At 43.6% G+C, this 22056-nt stretch overlaps 1 protein-coding gene and 1 long non-coding RNA gene across 4 annotated transcripts in view; both read right to left on the bottom strand.

Moving 5' to 3' along the window:
* Positions 1-1250: 1250 nt before the first annotated feature.
* GPR65 (G protein-coupled receptor 65) lies at positions 1251-10042 on the bottom strand. Of its 2 annotated transcripts, XM_065941972.1 has the most exons (3): positions 9999-10041; positions 9641-9748; positions 1251-2936 (listed from the first exon to the last, which is right to left on the bottom strand). In XM_065941972.1, exon 3 carries the CDS (start codon positions 2477-2479, stop codon positions 1454-1456), a length of 1026 nt encoding a protein of 341 aa, XP_065798044.1. In that variant the 5' UTR covers positions 2480-2936; positions 9641-9748; positions 9999-10041; the 3' UTR covers positions 1251-1453. The 2 variants fall into 2 exon arrangements, with proteins under 2 accessions (XP_065798044.1, XP_065798043.1); XM_065941971.1 differs by lacking the exon at positions 9641-9748 and having other exon boundaries at positions 9999-10042.
* LOC136172505 (uncharacterized) overlaps positions 10036-22056 on the bottom strand; it is a 24125-nt gene continuing 12104 nt past the window's right edge. Inside the window, exons 2-3 of one of the 2 annotated variants that reach the window (XR_010664035.1) lie at positions 20460-20571; positions 10036-10046 (exon numbers count right to left, since the gene is read on the bottom strand). This is a non-coding gene — a long non-coding RNA (uncharacterized lncRNA). Of the gene's footprint in view, positions 10047-19545; positions 20211-20459; positions 20572-22056 lie in introns of those variants that run through there. The other variant, XR_010664034.1, reaches the window with a different exon arrangement.

Raw genomic sequence — 22056 nt, 5'->3', positions numbered from 1 at the left:
CAAAGCAAGGTGGTTTCCTCTTGGGCACCCAAACGGTCGTGGACAACTTTAACAGAAGATGGAGTCAGTTTGGGCACTAATCGACTTTTTTTCAGTGTATATCTAGAAGTTAATTATTAGTCTTTTCTGTTATTGGATTTTTTTTTTTTTCTAATGTGAAGACACAAATGATACCAAGATATTTGCTAGCTGATCAATTTTGGGTACTAGAAGAAACAGATAAGACTGAGAAGGAAGAGGGAAGACTAGGATAAGAAAATGTTTAAAATTCTTAAAAAACACTTCAGTTAAGAAAAATGTTTACCGGATACTACTTAAAACTTGGTAATTTATATAATGAGAAAATATAAATATGAAAGAATATATCAAGATTTTCTAAATACTCTAAACCCCCAAAGAAGTCTCTGCATGTAAGATTTAGTATGATAAATGTCTTTTTTTATCCATAGTGTGTCTTTTGGTCTAGACAGGAAACTTCTGGTAATCTCAGCCATACTGTGTGCATGCTTGCTAAGTTGCTTCAGTTGTGTCCAACTCTGTGCGACCCCGTGGACTGTGGCCCACCAGGCTCCTCCGTCCATGGAATTCTCCAGGCAAGAATACTGGAGTGGGTTGCTGTGCCCTTCTCCAGGGAATCTTCCTGACCCAGGGATCAAACCTGCATCCCTTGCATCCCCTGCTTCGGCAGGAGGGTTCTTTACCACTAGCGCCCCCTGGGAAGCCTATACAAGCACACTGTACTCAACGGCAAATTTTGAAAGAACCAAACTTTTTAAAAATGATGATTTTAAAGAAGGTAAAAAATTCTCTGAGTAGCTGAAAGAAATTTTATAAAGCTCATATCCTTTATATCATGGATGAGACCTTCAGACTCTCAGTCAGAGACAATTTACTTTTATAAAGAGCTCTTCCAAGCTAGTGTCTTTGTGACTGTATAAAGTAAAAAAGCTCATTAGATCCTTTCTTTTGTAACCTCACTACTTAACACAAAACCTAGTACATAGAGTGGGCTCGATAAATATTTGTCAACTAATGAGACAAATAGAAGCAGTATTTAGTAGGTGTTGTTGGAGACAGGTCCATGTGACTAGGAGGAGTGATGGTCTGAAATCCATAGGAGTGAGAAAATCACCACGACCATACACCATGGTTACCACTTTAAAAACACACGGCCCTAGAGAGCCTCTGACTTCCTGAGAGATTAGAACACAGGTACAAACCATTGCCATGAAAACAATGACCCCGAGTCATTAGGAAAATACTCAATTTTATTTAATTCTCATTTAATACAAGTCAGGGAGCTAAATACAACGCACTTTTCAAATATTTCCATGAGGATTAAAATTGTCCCTCAATGGGAACTCTCTGTCTTCTCTCCTGTTTGGGTTTCCTCTGCAAAACATAATCTTGATGACATAATATCACGTATCTTTAAAAAACACATATCTTGGTTCTATTGCAGGATGTCTAATTCTATAGTGTCTTTGGTAGATACAGAAAGTACATGTTTTCTTTGCCTTTTTGATTTATTAAGCTTCCCAGTAAAGAACTTTAGTATATTCCACATATCTGATCTTCCTGTCTCAGTTATGAAGCAGTACAGGATTGGGTCAGCAACACAATTTAAACTTGTTAATGCAACTGTGATTCTATAGATCTTATAACTCTGCTTCCCAGACTTGGAATGGTCAAACACCTGTTCTTTTAAGTTCATGTTGTGCTCCAAAATGCTGCGAATCAGCAACATCACATGAAAGGGGGTAAAACACAAGATAAAAGTCAACGTGATACTGATCAGTAGTTTTATGATTCTCTTCTTTTCCCTGTTTTCCGTGGCTTGATTTTGCCGCACAGCTTGGTAAACTTTCTTGTTGCAAGTCATTATCACGACCAAAGGTATCATATACCCTATACACGTCCTAGCAAAGTTAAACCTGATTTGCCAGTTCTCCAAAGGATATTTGTCATAGCATAAAGTAAAGTTAGACTTCTTGGCATCACAATATTCGACAGCTGTTTCATCTTCCCACAGAATAACCGCGTTGAGGATGGTTTCCAAAATCCAGATGGCAAGGCTGACCATGAATGCACATTTTCTCGACCTTAGGAAAAAGAACCGCAGGGGGTAGACCACTGCCAAGTAGCGATCGATCGCGATGCAGGTGAGGAAAGCTGTGCTGCTATAAAAATTCAGGTACATGAGAAAAGCGCTCCCTTTGCAGAGGGCGGGGGAGAGCGTCCAGTTGTCTCTATTCCAGGTGTAATGGATCCACAGAGGGAGCGTGGCGGCGTGGAGCAGGTCCGAGAGGGACAAGCTGAAGAGGTAAATGCCTAGCTCGTTTTCTTGCTTTGCCTGCAGGAAAGACACACACAGAGAGCCGACGTTGGCGGGAATGCTGACGATCACCACGAAGACATAAACCGCTGGGAACAAGTAGTGATCCAAGTCATGCTGCTCATCGATACACGTGCTGTTCATTGCTTCCTCCTCAGGGGCCGGTCACACTCGCTCTCAGACGGTAACCAGCAAACTGAGCCTTGCCTCTTGGTGATTCGCTTTCAACACCGAATTCTCTTTTGCTAAGACTGTGTCAGTTTTCCTTTGCTTTCAAACGTCCTGATTGGTTCATCGGTGGTCTTAGAGATGAATGGAGGTCAATTTTCACACAGGTATCGATGGGTGGAAGTCAGGGTTCAGGCTCCTGGCAGTCACGAAAGGAATCAGTCGATTTTAAGGTGCAGAAGTCCATGCGCTTATTGGCACAGGAGGCTGACGAAGAGCTCTGGAGGATGAACGAGGTTATCCATCAGTTTCCACAGAGTGCTGGCTTCAGTTTAGTGTTCTTCACAAAACTCAGAGGAGATTGGAGAAAGCATGAATATACAAGGTTTCATTTTCAGAGAGGTTGGCATCTCTTTCTAAAATGCTTTTGTTTCTGTAATGAAAAACAAACTAGAATAGTTTGGATGTTTAAAAGAGACATCATAATTTTTGAAAGTATCCTATTTTATTTATTGAGGATATAAAAATGCATTAAATTTCATACAGTGAAGGTGTTTAAAAGGGGAAAATGGTTTAGCAGACTTCAGTAAATGAAATCAAGTTGAGATATTTGACTTATTTCAAATCACAATTATTCAAAGGATGCTGCTGCTGCTGCTAAGTCGCTTCAGTCGTGTCTGACTCTGTGCGACCCCACAGACGGCAGCCCACCAGGCTCCCCCATCCCTGGGATTCTCCAGGCAAGAACACTGAAGAGGGTTGCCATTTCCTTCTCCAGTGCATGAAAGTGAAAAGTGAAAGTGAAGTCGCTCAGTTGTGTTGGACTGTTAGCGACCCCATGGACTGCAGCCTACCAGGCTCCTCCGTCCATGGGATTTTCCAGGCAAGAGTACTAGAGTGGGGTGCCATTGCCTTCTCTGCAAAGGATGCTGGGTTAGAAGAAATTATACTTCCTACTGGACATAAACTAAGAATGCAAAATTAAACTCAAAAGTCATCTTAGAAGCTAATTTTTTAAAAAGATGGCATATTCAGTTATTTATTTGTAATCAGTAAATGCTTTTGAGTGTATGGTAAACTGTCTGATTACAGCATTTCAAGTTTTTAATTTCTTATGCAATCTCTGTATAAGGCACTTATTTTCAAAATAAGCTTATGAGCCAAGAAAAAATTGCCATAAGAGGTTTGATAAAGTGACGCATTTGAAAATATAGCAACTTGTCGAGGCTTCATAAATAATTAAGCAACACTACCTCATTTGTTTTTCCTTTCCTTTCTTTTCGGGTTAATTTACTTTATCATTCTCATACTCTTGTGAAAGACAGGGCAGAATGTTCTCGATTCTGGGTAATATCTTGTGATCTTCAGTTTCTACCATTTACATCTGATTGCTTACAAGTCTAGTTTTCTAAAAAGGTCTGATGTTGTAGATTCAACATCTACAGAAACAAAAGAAAAGAAAAAACAGGGAAGCCGTCCTCCTCGCCACACTAGAACAGAGGAATAGTGAGGTCTGCTGGTGCTTCGCTGATTTATCTGAGGGGATATTCACAGGAAGCTCTGTGGAGTCACCATGCTGGGGAAGGAAGTCTTGCCCTCTTCCTGAGTAAGCCAGAGGGTAAGCCGGGTCCCGAGCCCGGAGTGTAGATCACACAGCTTGAAACGTAGAACTACAATTCCTGAAATCACCTAGTGTTTCCACACCTAAAAATAATGAATCAACAGCCTTTCAGATCAGTAGGGAATCCCGCCAGAGGGGGGAGCAGGAGCCAAGATCAGAGAGGTAGGTGAGCTGGGTACCCTGGAGGACCTACTTAAGACGGCAGAGAACCAGGGACAGAGCGTGGGCCTGCGCAGGCAGCAAGTGGTGCTCGGTCATCCAACACATGCTGGGGTCCAGGAGCCTCCGCCCTCAAAATAAAGAAGCTAAAATAACACTTCACAGGTATCTACAGACCGCAGGGTAAGTGGGCAAGCTCCCTGTCTTAGCGTTGCTTCTTTGAGGAATTCTCAGAAAAAAGCCCCACATCTATCCATGGCCTCTGGTTGGTCCTCGCTCGGGAACTGGGTCTGAGACTACGCTATTAGTTTCGTTCTGAAAACTTAAGGTCAACAGTGACTCAATACTGGATCTACGTGCTCAGCTTCATTAGTCATCAGGGAACTACAGACTAAAACCACAGTGAGATACAGCTACATATTCACCAGAATAAATGAAACGAAAAAGATAGCAAATATTAATACCAAGTCTTGTTGATGTAGAGCATCTGGAACTCTCATATATTGTTGGGTGGGAAACTGTTTGGCTCTTATGCAAATCTTATGGTTCAGCAGCTCTACTTCTAGGTATGTGCTCTACAGAAAGTCATAACATTCCCAAGACACATGTGGTAGAATTAGAATGTTCACAATAGCATCATCCGTAATATCCCCCAACTGGAATGCCCAATAGCAATAGAAAAGATGCTTTTGAACCAAGGTGCTGGAGAAGGCTTTTGAGAGTCCCTTGGACAGCAAGGGATCAAACCAGTCCATCATAAAGGAAATCAGTTCTGAATATTCATTGGAAGGACTGATGCTGAAGCTGAAGCTCCAATACTTTAGCTACCTGAAGTGAAGAGCTGACTCATTGGAAAAGACCCCGATGCTGGGAAAGAGAGAGGACAGGAGGGGAAGGAGGAGACAGAGGATAAGATGGTTCGATATCATTGACTCAATGGACATGAGTTTGTGCAAGCTCCGGGAGTTGGTGATGGACAGGGAAGCCTGGAATGCTGCAGTCCATGGAGTCGAAAAGAGTCAGACATGACTGAGTAAGTGAAGAACAACAAAAAATCTATGGATCAATAAAAGGAACAAATTATTGTTACATGCAACAATGCAGCTGAAGCTCAGAAACAACGTAGAGAGCTAGAAAAAGGCAGGCACAAAGGGTCCATATTGTCTGGTTAAGAACCAGGTAGTGTTAATCTGTGCTTTCGGAAATGAGGACAGCTCTCCATTTATTGACGGCTTTCTGCATGCTGGACTCCATGTTAATGGCATGTATATTTGTTATAATACATGTTGCACAACTCTGCTGTTTATTACAATTCTATATTACAAATAAGAACTGAGCAACGTATTAGGCAATTAGCCCCTAGTTACCTGTCTGATCTTGGTAGAACTTGGCTGCAATCCTAGGTTGTAATTCTAAAGTCTCTTGACTGTTACCCACTTTGTCTTCTACCTTTATATATATAAAAATACTTTAGAAATCTGAAATATTTTTAGGGTTTGGGTCTTCCAGCTATAACAGCTCTTCTAATTAAAGAAAATGACATCAATAATAATTTCTGCAAACTAGATATAAAATAATTCTAAACTTTCTAAAAGGCATTACTTTTATATTCTCTGTTAAACTGCGTGGATTTCAAATAAACATGTGAGGACGATCATCTCACGTCATATCTCACCCTCAGTGACAACATGTCTTTATGTTTCCTTATATTTGTCAACATGTTTTCTTCAGAAGGTTAAAAGTGTTCCTTTTTAGTAAGTTACGAGCCAACACATTAAATTGGGCTTTCCCTCCCCCCCCGTATTTGGTTTTAGGAATAGATGGCTAAAAAGGAGCAAATATCCTGCTACCACTTTGAGTTAGGAGGCTGAATTTTGAAGGTCTATTGTTTAGATCAGGAACCATCTGTGAATTGTTTTAAAGTTGAAATGAATTATGTTTCACCACTCATAATGTGGTGATAAAGCAAATGTAAGTAAGACCCATTGGAAGTGGGAAGGAACCTCGTGCAATCCTTTTCTTCTCCACAAAGCCCGTCTGCCTTGTTGCAAGCAACCACGTAGAAAGTCATGTTAAACGTTTAGCTTTTGTAAAAACCTGATAAGGAGGAGTCAGGAGGCAGCGGCCTTTGGGGAGGGGCTGGGTTATGACAGGAAGGGGGCACCGGGAGGACTTCTGAGAACCGAGTGGCGTTCTCTTTCTTGATATGACTGTTGCTACGAACAACCTTGGGCTACAGCCCCGGGGTCACAAGGGGTCAGACACGACCGAGCGACTCCGCGCAGCACCGCAGCACATGAACGAGCTTGTGACAAGCTCCAACAGGTTTGTAAAAATGCATCAGGCTGTGAGCTTTGGGTACGTGCATTTTTTTCACATACAGGTTATGTTGTGATTAAGGTTAAAAAGTGGAATCAAAAGGCTGTGTGCGATGAGATGTAAAGAATCTTGACACTATCACCTGGATTACCCGCGGGTGGAGTGTAAATGCCTTCCTAAGAAACGCTACGATTCTAGTCCTTTCCTCACATATGAAAGGCAATTTATAGAAGCACAACAGAACAGTAATGTAAGTAACTTGAAAACGAATTCACCCAAAACAAAGGCTTACCAGATGGAAAAGTGAGTCTACTAGGGTCCTGGAAGAAGCAAATAGAAAGTATACCTTGAGGAGAGCTCCCTTGACCCAGGCTTTAAAGAATTCTCACGGATAGGGTTCTAACAAATATAAACTGATTAAAATGCCCTCCATCCACACACACACAAAGAGACTCGATTTTAAAAATAGATAAAAAGAGCAAACATCCTGCTGCCACAGGGAGAGTAAACAGACACAGGCAGAAATTAGCTGCTATGTGTGAGATTCAGTAAACAAATAGGAAAGAAGAGACCTGGATCCACAAGAGCCTTAGAGATGAAATTAATAGATATACAACACAAAACAAGTATGCCCAATATGCTAAAGAAATAAAAGAAGGAATCTGAACTTATGAATAAGGATCCAGAGACAATGAACGATAAGTAAGCATATAAAAGATTGAAAGAGTCTTTTCAGAAATAAAAACTACAATAATTTAAAACTCAACACAGGGACTAACCAACTGACCAACTCCAGTTGAAGAGAAAATTAGTATGTTGCAAGGTAGAGCTAAAGAAGTAACACAAAACTTATCAGAGTGTTAAAGAGATGTGAAAATACCATACCACAGAGATAAGGAGGATAAGGTGAAAAGGTCAGCATATGTATAAGTGAAGTTCCTGAAGGACCGGATAAAGTAGGGGAGAGGTGATGTTTGAAACGATGCTGACTGAGAGATGTCTGAAAGTGATGCAGGACAAGGCATCCTCAGATTATGAAGCTCAGCAAATCCCAAACAAGATTAGAAAAAAAAAAAAAAACAAAACAGAGATGGAAATCTCTCTTTACATGCATTGCAATCAAGCTTCAGATCACCAAAGACTAAGACAAAAAGAAGAAAACCAGAAGGCAGTGGACTGATATTTCCAAATTGCTATGAAAAAAATGTCAACCTTTAATAGCCTACTCAACGGAAGGAAACTCTAAAATGAGAGCACAAATAAGGATGTTTGAAGATAAACTACCCCTGAGACCATTGACCCCCACGATCCTCATTAGAGAGACTTCTAAAGAACATAAGAGAGGAAGGAAAATGTCCGAGATGCCCAGAATAGAATAAGCTACCAAGGATGGAATTCTCATGGTTTCACAATGTTATATCCGTGACCAGGCTTATGGGTCTGGGGGAGAAATTTAAACCATGAAAATATTCTTCCTTAGAAGCAGGACTGGGGGAGCTGGGTGATGGGCAGGAAGGGACCCCTTCCTCCTTTGTCTGTGGTACTCAGCAAATAAGCATCTTTTTTTTTTTTTTTTTTTTTTTTTTTTTTTTTTTTTTTTTTTTAAGGAGGAGTTTCCTGGTGGTCCGGCGGTTAAGAATCTGCCTACAGATGCCAGGGGACCCAGAATCAGTCCCTAGTCCCGGAAGATGACGCACTCCGAGAGGCAACTAAGCCTGCCCACCGCAACTACGCCGGCCCACGCTCCGAGCGCCCGCGCTCCCCGAGAGAAGCCCCCGGTGCGAAGCCCGCGCTCACACCTGGAGCAGCCCCCGCTTCGCCCCAACTAGAGAAAGCCTGTGCGCTGCAACAGGCCAGCGCGGCCAAGGATGAACGCAGCTTGACAAAAAGATAAGAAGGATCAGTTGGAAAAAAATGATTTTGAGCCGACTCGCAAAATTCTCAATGGAATACATTTCTTTCTTTGCAGAAACATCTCCTGCCTTAGCTAAAACAGCCGCGAGCCTGCATGGTTTGATGAAGCCGACCCTGAGTGCCTTCTGGGTGGGACCACAGAGACGGGGTTACGGAGGCTTGCGGTTGCGTCCTGCGGGCTCTGGAAGCTCAGAGGCTCTCAACAGTTCTTGGGGGACTTGTGGCCACGTGTGTTTCTCTGCCTGTTTCAGTTTCCACAGGTGTAGCTCAGCAAGCATTTTATAGAATCCTCGTGAGGACTGCAGCAGGCGCCACGCGGAGCCCAGTCTGGGAGCGTGGAAGCCTTGGCTGCGCGTCCTCGGATGCTGCTCTAAGGACCACACTGGTCGTTGCCGTCCCGCTCCGCTGAGACCCCACGGACTGCTGCAGCCCGCCGGGCTCCTCTGCTCACGCGACCTGCCGGGCAGAGCCCTGCGGGGAGCTGCCATTTCCTCCTGCAGAGGTTCTCCCTGACCCAGGGGCTGAACTCGCGGCTCCTGGTTGGCAGGTGAGGGCTTGACCGCTGCGCCACGAGGAAGCGCAGCCACGCCGCGAGTCTGCGTTCCCTCCCACGCCTCCCGAATGCAGACCACCTTCGGCCAGCTATCCAGAGCGCAGCGGAGAAGCCGGAGGCTCACAGAGTGAAATGTACACAGTAACATCTCACATGTGATACCAGGCTGGGAAGACGAGAGCCGTTAGGTTAATCTGTGTGACCCTCAGATTAAAAGGGAACCCATAGTTCTTATCATTCATGCCTCTTGTTTTCACTACTTTAACCATATTTTGAGGAAATTGCTTTTAGATCCAGTGCTGAGAAATCAGGGTTAAGGTTTTGATTCTGACTTTAATTTCTACCTAATGCCTAAAGAAGATCATCCACAGCTTCTAAAACAATACAAACCATTGATGACGATGATCATAAGATAAAACGTGTTCTAGAAAACCTTTGCCTTCACTTATCAGTTGAATAGCTACTTATTAAGACTCTGCTATGTGTCAGAGAAGTCATAGTCAAGTTATTAATTAATACTGGAAATATTATTTTCAAATTTCACATTATTTCTAATGGTATAAAAACTTACCGGTAGACCACTATATTGGTGAAAAAGTGGTGCTAGATAGCTCTATAGCCAGGAGTTTGTACGTTTCTTCCTAACCACTTAATCTTCAGTTTGTCAATATACTGTTTCCTGTAGAGGAAATAGAGCGTAAACATTCCCCTATCGTGTCTTGATAGTTTTACCTAACTATTTTACACAAAAATTTTGACATCCTTTACTACCACTCTAAGTAGAGAAACCATATGTCATCTTCATATCCCCCTGTCTTATAGTATCACATTTATACAGCCTAAACTAGACAAAATGTTGCATAGATCACTGACAACCATTCAAAAGTATGTTAGCTACTTAAAATTTTATTTTTTAATCTTACACTTACCCATGTTCCTTGGGATGGTGATTCTGTCGATCGAGGAGTCAGCTAAATCTGCTTGCACCCAGAAGAGAAACCAGCATTGTTGAGGGGACAGGAAATTGAACTCCTATGTCGTCATAAACCAATGAGGAAGCAGCATCTTAATGTAAGTACATTATCCAAGTTTGAGCAACAGAAGTCTCCTAAGTATTTTTAAAGATGCTTTATTTATTATTTACTGTCATATAATTTTTATAAATCACTTTTCTCTTTGCGTTTTAATTACAAATGTATACTGATATTATATGTATTGATTTAATAGAATCTCATTCATTTGTTCATTCCCTCTTTCAGTTATCTGTCAACATATATATCTATCATACTCTTAGAGCATTGTGCTGGGAAATATATAGGACCTGGTTCTAATCCGTAAGGGGCTTCTCACTTAATGAAGGAGATAATAACCACCAAAATGGATAAATACTCCAAGAGAGATACAGAAAGATAGGCTGAGTCATTGGATGTGTGAAATATGGATGTATGAAGCAGGAAAGGAGATTGTAGATGGAATCAGGGTGATCAATATCCTAGGAGAAAAAGAGTAGAGAGAATGGGGGTTGGGTGTATAAAGAGCATTGTGTGTGTTCTTGGTTGATTTTCCAGGCAGGAATACTGGACTGGGTTTCCATTTCCTCCTCCAGAGTACCTTTCTGACCGAGGGATCAAACCTGTGTCTCCTCTGTCTCCTGCACTGCAGGCCAGTATGTTTTCTACTGCTGAGGCCCTGGGGAAAACCCACAGAAAGACTGTGTTCATTTCTTAATGGCATGACGGTGGGGTCACAGTAGCCAACTTGGTAAAGTTTCTTTTTTTTTAAAGGTACTAATGGGATTAGCTACATAGTATTTTATTATAGAACCACTTTCTCCTTTGATTTTCCTCTTGGAATAGAAGAGTCCATCAGAGATTGCTAAACCGTGTTAAAAACCAGGTCAACTAACTGGTTTGAAGGTGAAAGTTGCTCAGTGGTGTCCAGCTCTTTGGGACCCCACGGAGTCCCCGACAGGCTCCCGATTCTTCAGGCAGGAATACTGGAGTGGATAGCCATTCCCTTCCAGGGGATCTTCCCAACCCAGGGATCAAGCCCAGGTCTCCCACATTGCAGGCAGATTCTTTACCAGCTGAGCCACCAGGAAAGCCCAAGAATACTGGAGTGGGTAGCCTATCCCTTCTCCAGGAGATCTTCCCAACTCAGGAATCAAACCGGGGTCTCCTGCATTGCAGGTGAATTCTTTACCAGCTGAGCTAACAGGGAAGCCCCTTAACTGGCTTAGGCAAATCAATAATTTTATGAAACTTGAAAATTTATTTAAGAAAGATGTGGGTTATTACAATGAAAACTCATGTAGTATATTAAGGTTGACAGTTGCTACCAAATTTGTAAGTGATTTGATATGAAGTAAAACTAGCTCCTAGAACTTTTGAGATAATAAAAAGTCAGAAACATTACGTTTGAACCCTATTGAATAAACTTTTATTACAAATGAAGGGGAAGATTTTGCTTTATAAGGACAAAATTAATTTGAAGTGGAAAAATTTAACTTATTTTAAAAACTACAATCATGATGATTTGAGTTTGTTCTTGTACAAGGAGGTTAGATGTTCCTGTTGGTAGAGTTTTTAAAATTTCTGCCCAGAATTGGAAAAGATGACCTTGTGATTTAACCAAAAATGTTTTTCCTTGAAGTTATTCAGGTTGTAATAGGTGTGCAGTGAGTTTCCTATACTTCTTTTGTAGGTCTTTCATTGAAAATAATAAAAGTACTCATTTAGATTTATCAGGTACATTTCCAAAGTAATTTAGCATATACTAACTTAAAAGCAATATAGCAAACAGTAACTTAAAAATTCAGGCTATCTTCTACTTTTACTGAAATAATGAAAAATGTAAGTACAACACAGAAAATTAATCGTAAGACCCTTCAGTTCAGTTCAGTCACTCAGTCATGTCCGACTCTTTGCAACTCCATGAACCGCAGCACACCAGGCCTCCCTGTCCATCACCAACTCCCGGAGTTTACTCAAACTCATGTCCATCGAGTCGGTGATGCCATCCAACCATCTCATCCTCTGTCGTCCCCTTCTTCTCCTGCCCCCAATCCCTCCCAGCATCGGGGTCTTTCCCAGTGAGTCAGTTCTTCGCATCAGGTGGCTGAAGTATTGGAGTTTCAGCTTCAGCATCAGTCCCTCCAATGAGTATTCAGGACTGATCTCCTTTAGGATGAACTGGTTGGATCTGCTTGCAGTCCAAGAGACTCAAGAGTCTTCTCCAACACCACAGTTCAAAAGAATCAATTCTTCGGTGCTCGGCCTTAAGCCTTTACAAAAATGAAAGCAATGATTTCTATTTACTCATGACTCTAATCCAAAATTTTTGTTTGGTTTCACACATCCACTTATCTGTGGCTTCTATACATGGGTATCTCATGACACTCGCAATTTCTTATTTTACCAAAATAAACTACACTTCTGCTTTTAGGGAAATGCTATTTTCACATCCACATCAGGTTTTTATGTATTTTGATCTTCAAAAGAAAAAAAAAATACAACGGGTGTTGTTTAAAAACACAAGAAACACAAACTTTCACTTCTGATTAATTAGGAGAAAAACTGTGGCTGCCCTATGCTGAAATTTGTCAATTCCACATTATAAGAGTCTTGAGAACTTTTAATTAACTCTGCTTTTTACTAAGTCCAGGTTTTTTGAAGCCACAGGATGGAGTCCCGGCACTGGCCTATGGCAGAACTCTTGGGCTGCCCGTGGGGGAAACGGGAAGAGAGTGTGGTTCTCCCTGCCTCCAACTTCTCCACAGGGCAGACAGTGCAAAAGCCGAATCTGCTGATGAAGTGTCCTTTGTAGCCGCATTTTCCACTTGGTGCAATTTCACTTGTCAAAGCCGCAACTCAACATGGCAGGGAACATTCTGAAACACTATTTCCCCAGCTCTACTTCCTTTTACCCTATCCCTACCCCACCCCCACACACACTCAATTAGCCACTTTGAGTGTTTATTGCCTCAAGAGAAGGAGTTCTTAGCTGAAAAATATGGGATGGGGAGGAGAAGACAATTCTAAGTTTTGAATTTCAGAAGATTTAGACAATCTAGGAGAATGGCTCGGTGGATAAAGAATCTGCCTGTAATGCAGGAGACCCGGGTTCAATCCCTGGGTTGGGAAGATCCCCTGGAAAAGGGAATAGAAGCCCATTCCCATATCCTTGCTTGGAGAATCCCATGGACAGAGGAACCTGATGGGCTACAATCGCAAAGAGTCGGACATGACTGGGCGAAAGGACCAAGAGGCAGACAATCTGCTTGGAAGTGAACCTGTTCAGATGAAGCAAAGCCTCCTGCCCCCGAGAACAGATAAGAGGCTTCTCCTGGCTGGTGGGGCTGGGGCTTAGGGCTGTGAGAAAGGAAATCGTGAGGGTTCAGATGTGGTGGCAGACTAACCCTAACCTAACCCTGCGTCCTGACTGCTGGTACCCCCTCCCCTGCCAACCCTGAGGCGGGGTGGGGTGGGGCCATGGTGACTGCTGAGCTGGGGAGGAGGGTGCCTGCCTCTCACGTGCAGGGGGAAGTCCAGATGGGAGGCTGTCTCCAGATGACATGTGTGGCGGCCTGAGCCAGCAGCACCAAGCTCCCTGGTGCCCAGCACAGCACAGGCCAGGCACGTGAGGACCACTTGAGTGATGGACAGCATCGGCCTCCCCTTGATGCTTCCAGTGGGCCACAGAAGGAGCCTGGCTGCCCCTGACAGCGGACGACCCTGCTGAGTCCTGCATGGGCTAACTGCTGCCGACCAGGAGGGCGTGTGGACATCACAGGGGAGGCCAGCATGGGCAGAGGGCAGCCACGAGGCTCAAGGGTTGAGCTAAATCCCTCCAGCTTTAGCAGCATACAAACTCCCTGGTTCCTACATGGTGTTACAGGCCAACATTCAACCCCCTGTCTCTCTGCCAAAATTCGTATGTTGAGGTCCTACTCCCTAGTACTTCATAATGTGACTGTATTTGGGATAGGCTCTTTAAAGAGGTGATTAAGCTGAGATAAAACTCTTAATCCAATCTGACTGGTAGTGTCCTTATAAGAAGAGAGATTTGGAGTCACAAAGAGACTCCAGGGATGCACATGCATAAAGGAAACAGCGGGTGAGGACAGGGCGAGAAGGTGGCCCTCTGCAGGCTGAGGGGCGAGGCCTCAGGAGAAACCAGCCCTACCAGCACCTTGATCCTGGACTTCCGGCCTCTAGGACCGCGAGAAAATAAACGCCACTTTGTTATGGCAGCCCTAGCAGAGTATAATAAATACAAGTGGAATCCAGAGGAAGAAGAGGTAAGATCCTGAAATGACTGTGAGCAAGCATCCACCAGTTTCCAGTTTCAAAGAATGAAGTGTTAAAATGGAATTTTAGTTGAGTTACAGAAAGATAAAGAATATTTTATTTCTCGCATCTCTGATTATGGTCTGAGATTGGAATGCACATTTTAAGACCACACATTTGATCTAAAATGCATAATTCAACAAATATTTATTAAGCCTTTGACTAGCAGAAATATTTTTGTCATTACTTGTCAGGGGGGCTAAAAGGTAACTATAAGATAACTTTCATTTGAGGGGTTTTGAAAGTTTTAGGCTTTCAAAGTTTTAGGCTTTCAAAGTTTAGGCTTTCAGGTGGCGCTAGTGGTAAAAAAAAAATCCGCCTGCTGAAGCAGGAGACTTAAGAAATACAGGTTCAATCCCTGGGTCGGGAAGATCCCCTGGAGGAGGGCATGGCAACCCCCTCCAGTCTTCTTGCCTGGAGAATCCCATGGACAGAGGAGCCTGGAGGGCTACAGTCCATAGGGTCACAAAGAGTTGGACACAACTGAAGCGACTTAGTATGCACAAATGAAAGTTTTATCATCAGGCCTCCTTTCTAAAGATGCAAATATATTACTTGGGTTGGAGGGGAATATTAAGTTTTCAGATAAAACTTTACTTGGTGTCTACATTTTGACAAAGCTCCCCGGGATCCATCTGCACGAATACTTCTCCAAGTGTGCTTCTTGGATTAGCAGTGTTAATGTCATATCTGAATGTCTTTGAGAATTATAGTTCTCAGTCCCAACCCAGGCCCAGGGAGTCAGAAGCTCTGGGGCTGGAGCTCAGAGATGTGTGTTATAAAAAGCCCTCCAAGTGGTTTTGACGCCTGAAAGTTTTGAGAACAGTTGATGTACAGGATGGCTGCCTGGGTAAGAGACGGGGGGAGGAGAAGAGAGACAGAGAGAACAGGACCTCTATAAAGGGAAGAGTATGGAGACACTTTCTGTTCAAATTCTTCCTTAGTTTGGGTACTTCAACCCTGTCAGAGAGGAAGAAAGTTTTCCCTTTCCTTCTAGGTTCTTCTGGCTGTTCCAAGAGTGAAACTGACATGAGGCTGAAACGTTGGGTGCCATTTCAGGGGCTCCGAAGAGCTCCAACACCATAGTCCTTTGTGTCTCAGTGAGGAAAGAATTCAGCAAGAAGCAAAGGAATAGATAAGAAGTGATTTATTAGAATAGGACCCTTTTTCCTGTAGTTATGTATGGAAGTGAGAGTTGGACTATAAAGAAAGCTGAGTGATCCCATCAGTCCATCCTAAAGGAAACCAGTCCTGAATATTCATTGGAAGGACTGATGCTGAAGCTGAAACTCCAATACTTTGGCCACTGACTTATTCGCATAAGTTCTTCTTATGTGAAGAACTGGGAAAGATTGAAGGCAGGAGGAGAAGGGGACGACAGAGGATGAGATGGTTGGATGGCATCACTGACTCAATGGACCTGAGTTTGGGTAAACTCTGGGAGTTGGTGATGGACAGGGAGGCCTGGCGTGCTGCGGTCCATGGGGTCGCAAAGAGTCGGGCACGACTGAGCGACTGAACTGAGGCTTATAAGCAGATGCCCGAGAACTCAGTGGGCTACAGTTTTATAACCAAAACGAAAGTGGGGAGGGGGAGAAGACCTTCTTTGTCCTTCGTGAGTAGACGTCATGCTTCCATTATCAGCTCCTCCTCCAGCTTGGGCAAGGGAGTCTTCTTGTCCCTACCTGGCCAAGCTAAACTCACAAAGCATTGTCCTTTATGTGTGCAGAGAGCACGTCCTAGGGATCGTTCACTTACTGAGCTCAGTGGGCAGGGCGTGGGGCTCATGCCATCGTTGTTTTATTGTCTGGGGCAGCGCTGGTACTTCTGCTGCCTGGTTTTGTTGCTAAGCAAGCCTGCTTGGTTTTGTGATTAAACCAACCTGCTTTCAGGAGTCACCGTTAACTTACAGGGGTCTCCCATATATTTTTCTACATACAATCCCCTAGTGGATTAACTGTTTAATTACCTACTTTGTCTTTTCACTCTGTCCATATTATTTGCCCCTCCAGGTGTTGACCCTTTTACACTTAAAAGGGGGTTGGGGCGACAGGTTATCATTAGCTGTTTCTTGCTGAGATGGGACGTAGGCCTGCCTGGGAGAGGAGTGGAACGCCTGACCAGCTGCCCTTTCGCTAGTGGGAGAACTGCAGGTCAGCGTCACCCTGCTTAGTACCACTATTTCAGTCCTCTTGGATGTTAAGCATTGGAAAATGAGTCTCCAGAAAGATAATTTGAAATACAGTACTAAGCATTAGAAAAGTCATTAAAAGAGATTATTGCCATGATTTTGAAGATCCAAACCATTTTCCCCCAATTTTTGAATCTGGAAGAGGGTCACTTAAGGTATCAGTCTGTTTTTGGTTAGGCACAGAATCTCAATGTTTTATATTTTAGGGTCTATTGATTCTTTTATCTCAGTTATTGATTTAATTTGTTCTTTTAAATATTTTGTCAATATCCTATGGTGATTACAGGTGGCTTCTTTGTCCTTTGAGACATAGAGTGGCCCCTAATTTGGTTAATAAGTCCTTTTCACTGAAGATATAGGGCGATCAGGCATAAACAGAAAGGAATATAGAAGCATCTGACCATTGATGTTGTAGAAAAAGGGTCCTAGAAAAGTGTGCTTGTGTCTCTTTTCTGACACTCCCATTATGTATTTTTTTTGGTTAAGATTTCCAGTCCTTTGGGTTAAGACTGAAAAGGATGTACCAGTGTCTATAAGAAATTTTATCAAATTGTATCAAATGGGCCACCACTCCAATGACCACCCAAGTCTGGGCACTAGTGATGTACATAGCAGAGCCACTTCTCGCCTTGGGCCCTGTCAGTCTCCGATTGCAAAACCATCAGAGGCTGAGGGTGCCCCACTGCTGTCTGGCACCTGGGGGCATTCCCTCTCCCAATGTCTTGGCTGTTTGCAAAGGATGCACCTGTGTACCCACGGGCCTTGTGGCTTATCACAGCCAAACCGGCCTGGAGAAGTCGGCTTCCTCTTAGGTGGTCTTCGAGTGGACAAAGCTGTTGTCATCATTTGGGCTTTTTTGCTTATCTCTCTGGGTGCATTTAGCCTTTTTGACTATATCCCTATTACTGAAAACTGAATAAGCCAGTATCAGCAAATCCATCACAGGAATCTAAGGACTGGCCATCACTTTTTGAATTTTGTGCCTGATTCCCTGGGGCAGGCTGGGTATGAAATGTGCAGCTGAAAGGGCCTGCCCTCTGGAGAGGAGGGATCCACATTTACTCATTTTTAAAAAGCTTCCATTAGTCTCATTTCAAAAACTGCAGGATGTTCATCTGGTCCCTGTGGACTTTTTTCACTTATTCATAACTGACGGACTTTACTGTAAGTTTTTTTCTTTTTATTGTTGTTGTTTTGTTGTTTAGTCACTAAGTTGTATCTGACTTTTTTCAACTGCATGAACTGTTTATTCTGTCAGGCTCCTCTATCCCTGGGATTTCCCAGGCAAGAATACTGGAGTGGGTTTCCATTTCCTTCTTCAAGGGGATCTTTCTGACTCAGGGGATGAAAACTGCATCTTCTGGGACTTCCTTGGTGGTCCAGTGGGTAAGACTCCGTGCCCCTAATTCAGGGGGCCCAGGTTCGATCTCTGGCCTGGGAACTGGATCCCACGTTCTGCAACTAATAGCTCTCGTGCTGCAACTAAGACGTGGTATAGTATAGCCAGAACAAAAACGAAAACTGCATCTCCTGCTTGGCAGGCAGGTTCTTTACCACTGAGCCACCTAGGAAGCTCTAAGCTGTCCTCTACCTTCTGTTAAATAATTAACCACATGGTCCCATCTGTCACTACCAACAAAATGCATGTGGCGATTCCACTGTGGCTCTGCCCCGGGGACAGCGTTGCTCTCCCTGATGGACTGGATGGCCCTCTTGGGCTCAGGCTGCCGTTTGGTCAGCCTGGGTTCTGGTGTAATACCCTCGACTGGGGTCTCAGCTCCCACTCGGGAGAGAGCCCTTGGAGCGGCCATCTTTACGGATATAGTAGCTTTCACCGGAGCAATAGTTAGCTGTCCCAAAGTTTCCTTTCATGGAAAAATTCACCATGCAATTTAATCAAGATTTGAACTTACAACTTTAGATATTATCCCTTCCAAAGTAGTCTCCCAACTAGATGTTAATGCCTGAGAAACTGCCACAAAGAAATTGTACAGAAGGCGATTCAGTGGTGGTGACAATGAGCAAGAGATGGTCTGGCTGCAAATTGGAGATAAAGGGTCAGCGCTTGTAAGGGTTGGAAGGAGGGGAAGACTGACACCAGAGCTCAGGAAGTCCTCTGTTGGGCACTTTTAGTAACTAGAAGAAAAGCACCTTAAGCCTTAGGGCTTCCCAGGTGACTCAGTGGTAAAGAATACTCCTGCCAAGTAGTACATGTTGGTTTGATCCCTGGGTCAGGAAGATCCCCTGCAGAAGGAAAATAGCAACCCACTCCAGTATTCTTGCCTGAGAAATCGCATGGACAGAGAGCCTGGCGGGCTACCTTCCATGGGGTTACAAAAGAGACACAAGTTAGGGGACTAAATAACAACAACAACATTACGTGTTAGAAGTTGATTCCCCTCAGTTTTCTTGGGCATGGTTATTTAAGAATACCTGATAAGAGGTTTTTTTGCTTTTTTCAATCTAGGTGAGAGATCATTCAAATGATTTTTTTTTTTAACATACCGATAGATCCCCTGATTATAGATTGTAAGCATTTAGTCTTTATCTAAAGATAGATTATAGTCATATGCTTTAGAAACAAGTTTAGAATACCTTTTTAATAACTCAATTACATTTTACAACAGTATAAGATAATAACAGAGCTATTTGAAAAGTGAGTTTTAATCAGTAGATATGGACCTCCAATGGCAAGACTAAAATTTAATATCTTTTAAAATATATTTTTTTCTCTAAGATTATCCTCATCTTTACCAAATATAGCCAAATTAAGATTAATTTATAAAATAAATCTGGTTAATTGATCACATAGGCTTGTATAATCTGTCCAATAAAGTAGTTACCTTGATTACTAGAAACTGTAAAAAGTATATTCCAAGTGAAAAAAGCAAACAAACATTTTTAACCATTCATTTTTATTGTGAACGTATCAGCTTTGTAGCCAAGGAAGGCTTTAACCCATGTAACAAAAGGGAGTTTGTCAGGGAGTCGGGACAGCCAAGCAGCCCTCTGAGGTTTCTCGTGGCCCTGACTGCTTCACTGTGGCTTTTCTTCCTCAGTCTCCCATGCAGCGGGGACTAGAAGACAGCCAAAACCCAGACTGCGACTTGAAACCAGGCAGAAACCAGCTTGGAGCTTTAGGAAGCTCGGGTTTCTTGATGTCTCATCACAGAAAGGGTTTGGTGAGAGACAGAGTTATCGGCAAGAAGTGGATCTTTCTAGAGAGAAAACACAGTCCAGAGACAGAGTGGGCCATCCCGAAGGCGGGACGCCTCGGGGGAAGCAGACTTGGGTCTTACCCTGGGATGGCTGTAGAGTGCGAAGAGAAGTCTCAGAGCTGAGAAGAGAGGTGGAGATGGACACATCCTGTCAGAGCAACCCAGACAGCAGATTCCCCCTTTATACACCATGTCCCTTGTCACCTCCTCGGCAGGAAGACCCCGTCCACGTCTCTGAAGATCCACATCCTCTCTCCAGGGCCGCTCGTACTGACTGCCGTCGCCCCTCCAGTTCTCTCTCTTTAGGCGTCCGTATCCTCATCCACCTGGCCTGTTCTTAGGCACCCGATCAGAGCCCGGAGCATCCGGGACTGATCAGCTCGTCTAAGTGAAAGTGAAGTGGAAGTGTTACTCTCTAAGTCGGGTCTCCTCTGTGACCCCACAGACTGTAGCCCAGCAGGCTCCTCTGCCCACAGGATTCTCCAGGCAAGAAGGCTGGAGTGGGTCGCCATGCCCTTCTCCAGGGCAGCCTGTCTGAAAGGGACAGCTATTGGTGGAGCATCTTCCCGGATACACCTGGCTCGTGGCATGCCAGGACTCTTCTAGGACCCCACCCAGACCTTCTTGTCTTACCATGGTCCTGCTGTGGTTGCCATCTGAAACCGCTGAGTGTTGTTTCGGGGGTGGGGGGGATCCAAAGAGCTCCAGCACCATCGTCCTTTGTGTCAGTATAGAATGAATTCAGCTAGAAGCAATAGATAAGAAGTGATTTATCAGAACAGGATGCTTGTGAGGCTTACAAGCAGGTCTGCAAGGGGATGCCACGCCCGAGAACTCAGTGGGCTACAGTTTTATAATCAAAGGAAAAGTGGGGAGGGGGAGAAGACCTCCTTTGCCTTTCTTAAGTAGACGTCATGCTTCCATTATCAGCTCCTCCTCCAGGTTGGGCAAGGGAGTCTTCTTGTCCCTACCTGGCCAAGCTAAACTCACAACGCATTGTCCTTTATGTGTGCAGAGAGCACGTCCTAGGGATCGTTCACTTACTGAGCTCAGTGGGCAGGGCGTGGGGCTCATGTCACCGTTATTTTATTGTCTGGGGGCAGCGCTGGTACTTCTGCTGCCTGGTTTTGTTGCTAAGCAAGCCTGCTTGGTTTTGTGGTTAAACCAACCTGCTTTCAGGAGTCACCATTAACTTACAGGGGTCTCCCATATATTTTTCTACATACAATCCCCTAGTGGGTTAACTATTTAATTACCTACTTTGTCCCTTTACTCTGTCCCCATCAAGATAGGTTTAAAGGACAAAATAAGAAAAATTTAATAGTATGTATGCATGGGAGTGGCCCAGGAAGACTGAGTAATTCACCAAAAATAGCTGAAATCCTTAAATATTAAAGCTTAAATAGAATCTTCAGCTAAAGACAAAATGATGTTGGGGGCAGTGGTTTGAGACTTCAAAGGGGAGGAAAGTAATTCACATAGAGGGGGGAAGGCAAATGTTTGGTAAATAAATGCGTGCTGGTTTATGTGGAGATGGCAGAACACAGAGTGGTTTCACTGTCCAGACTCTGCTGTCCAGATTCTGCCAGGTTTCCCCCATCACACTTAGTCCCTATTTGCAGATCTCTCTGGTGATTGCTCTATTCTGGGAATAGGCCCTTCATCCAAATTCTTTTAGGCAGTTAAGGGGAAGTATAGCAAGAAAAACTTCCCAAGTCTTCTGTTTCTTTCTGTCTAAATCCTTATGCCAAAGAGACACATTTGGGGGTGGCATAATTTGTTCCCTTGCCACTTGATCATCTCTTAATCAGTTCTTAAATTCCATTCTGCATCATTGGGTCATTAGTTCATTTGGTTCTGCACTTTTAAAAAAGTTGAAGCTAACACAGCCTTTCATTTCCGACTTGTAAATGATTTTAACTTAAAGCTGAAGTCAGAACATAGGTATAGTAACAGTTATAATGGAGACACGTTATCAAACTAAGGACTGGAGTCTTTAATATCCTAAATATTTCATTATTGTTGTTGCTATTGTTTTGTTGCTAAGTTCTGTCCGACTCTTGAGACCCCATAAACTGTAGCCCGCCAGGCTCCTCTGTCCATGGGATTTCTCAGGCAAGAATACTGGAGTGGGCTGGCATTTCCTTCTCCAGGGGATCTCCCCGATTCGGGGATGGAACCCATATCTCCTGCATTGGCAGGCGGATTCTTTACTGCTGAGCCACTGTTG

The sequence above is a fragment of the Muntiacus reevesi genome, chromosome 7 (genome assembly GCF_963930625.1).
Source record: "Muntiacus reevesi chromosome 7, mMunRee1.1, whole genome shotgun sequence".
Taxonomy (NCBI): Eukaryota; Metazoa; Chordata; class Mammalia; order Artiodactyla; family Cervidae; genus Muntiacus; species Muntiacus reevesi.
Note: the sequence above shows the minus strand (reverse complement) of the source record. Positions and strands in the feature narration are given on the sequence as shown.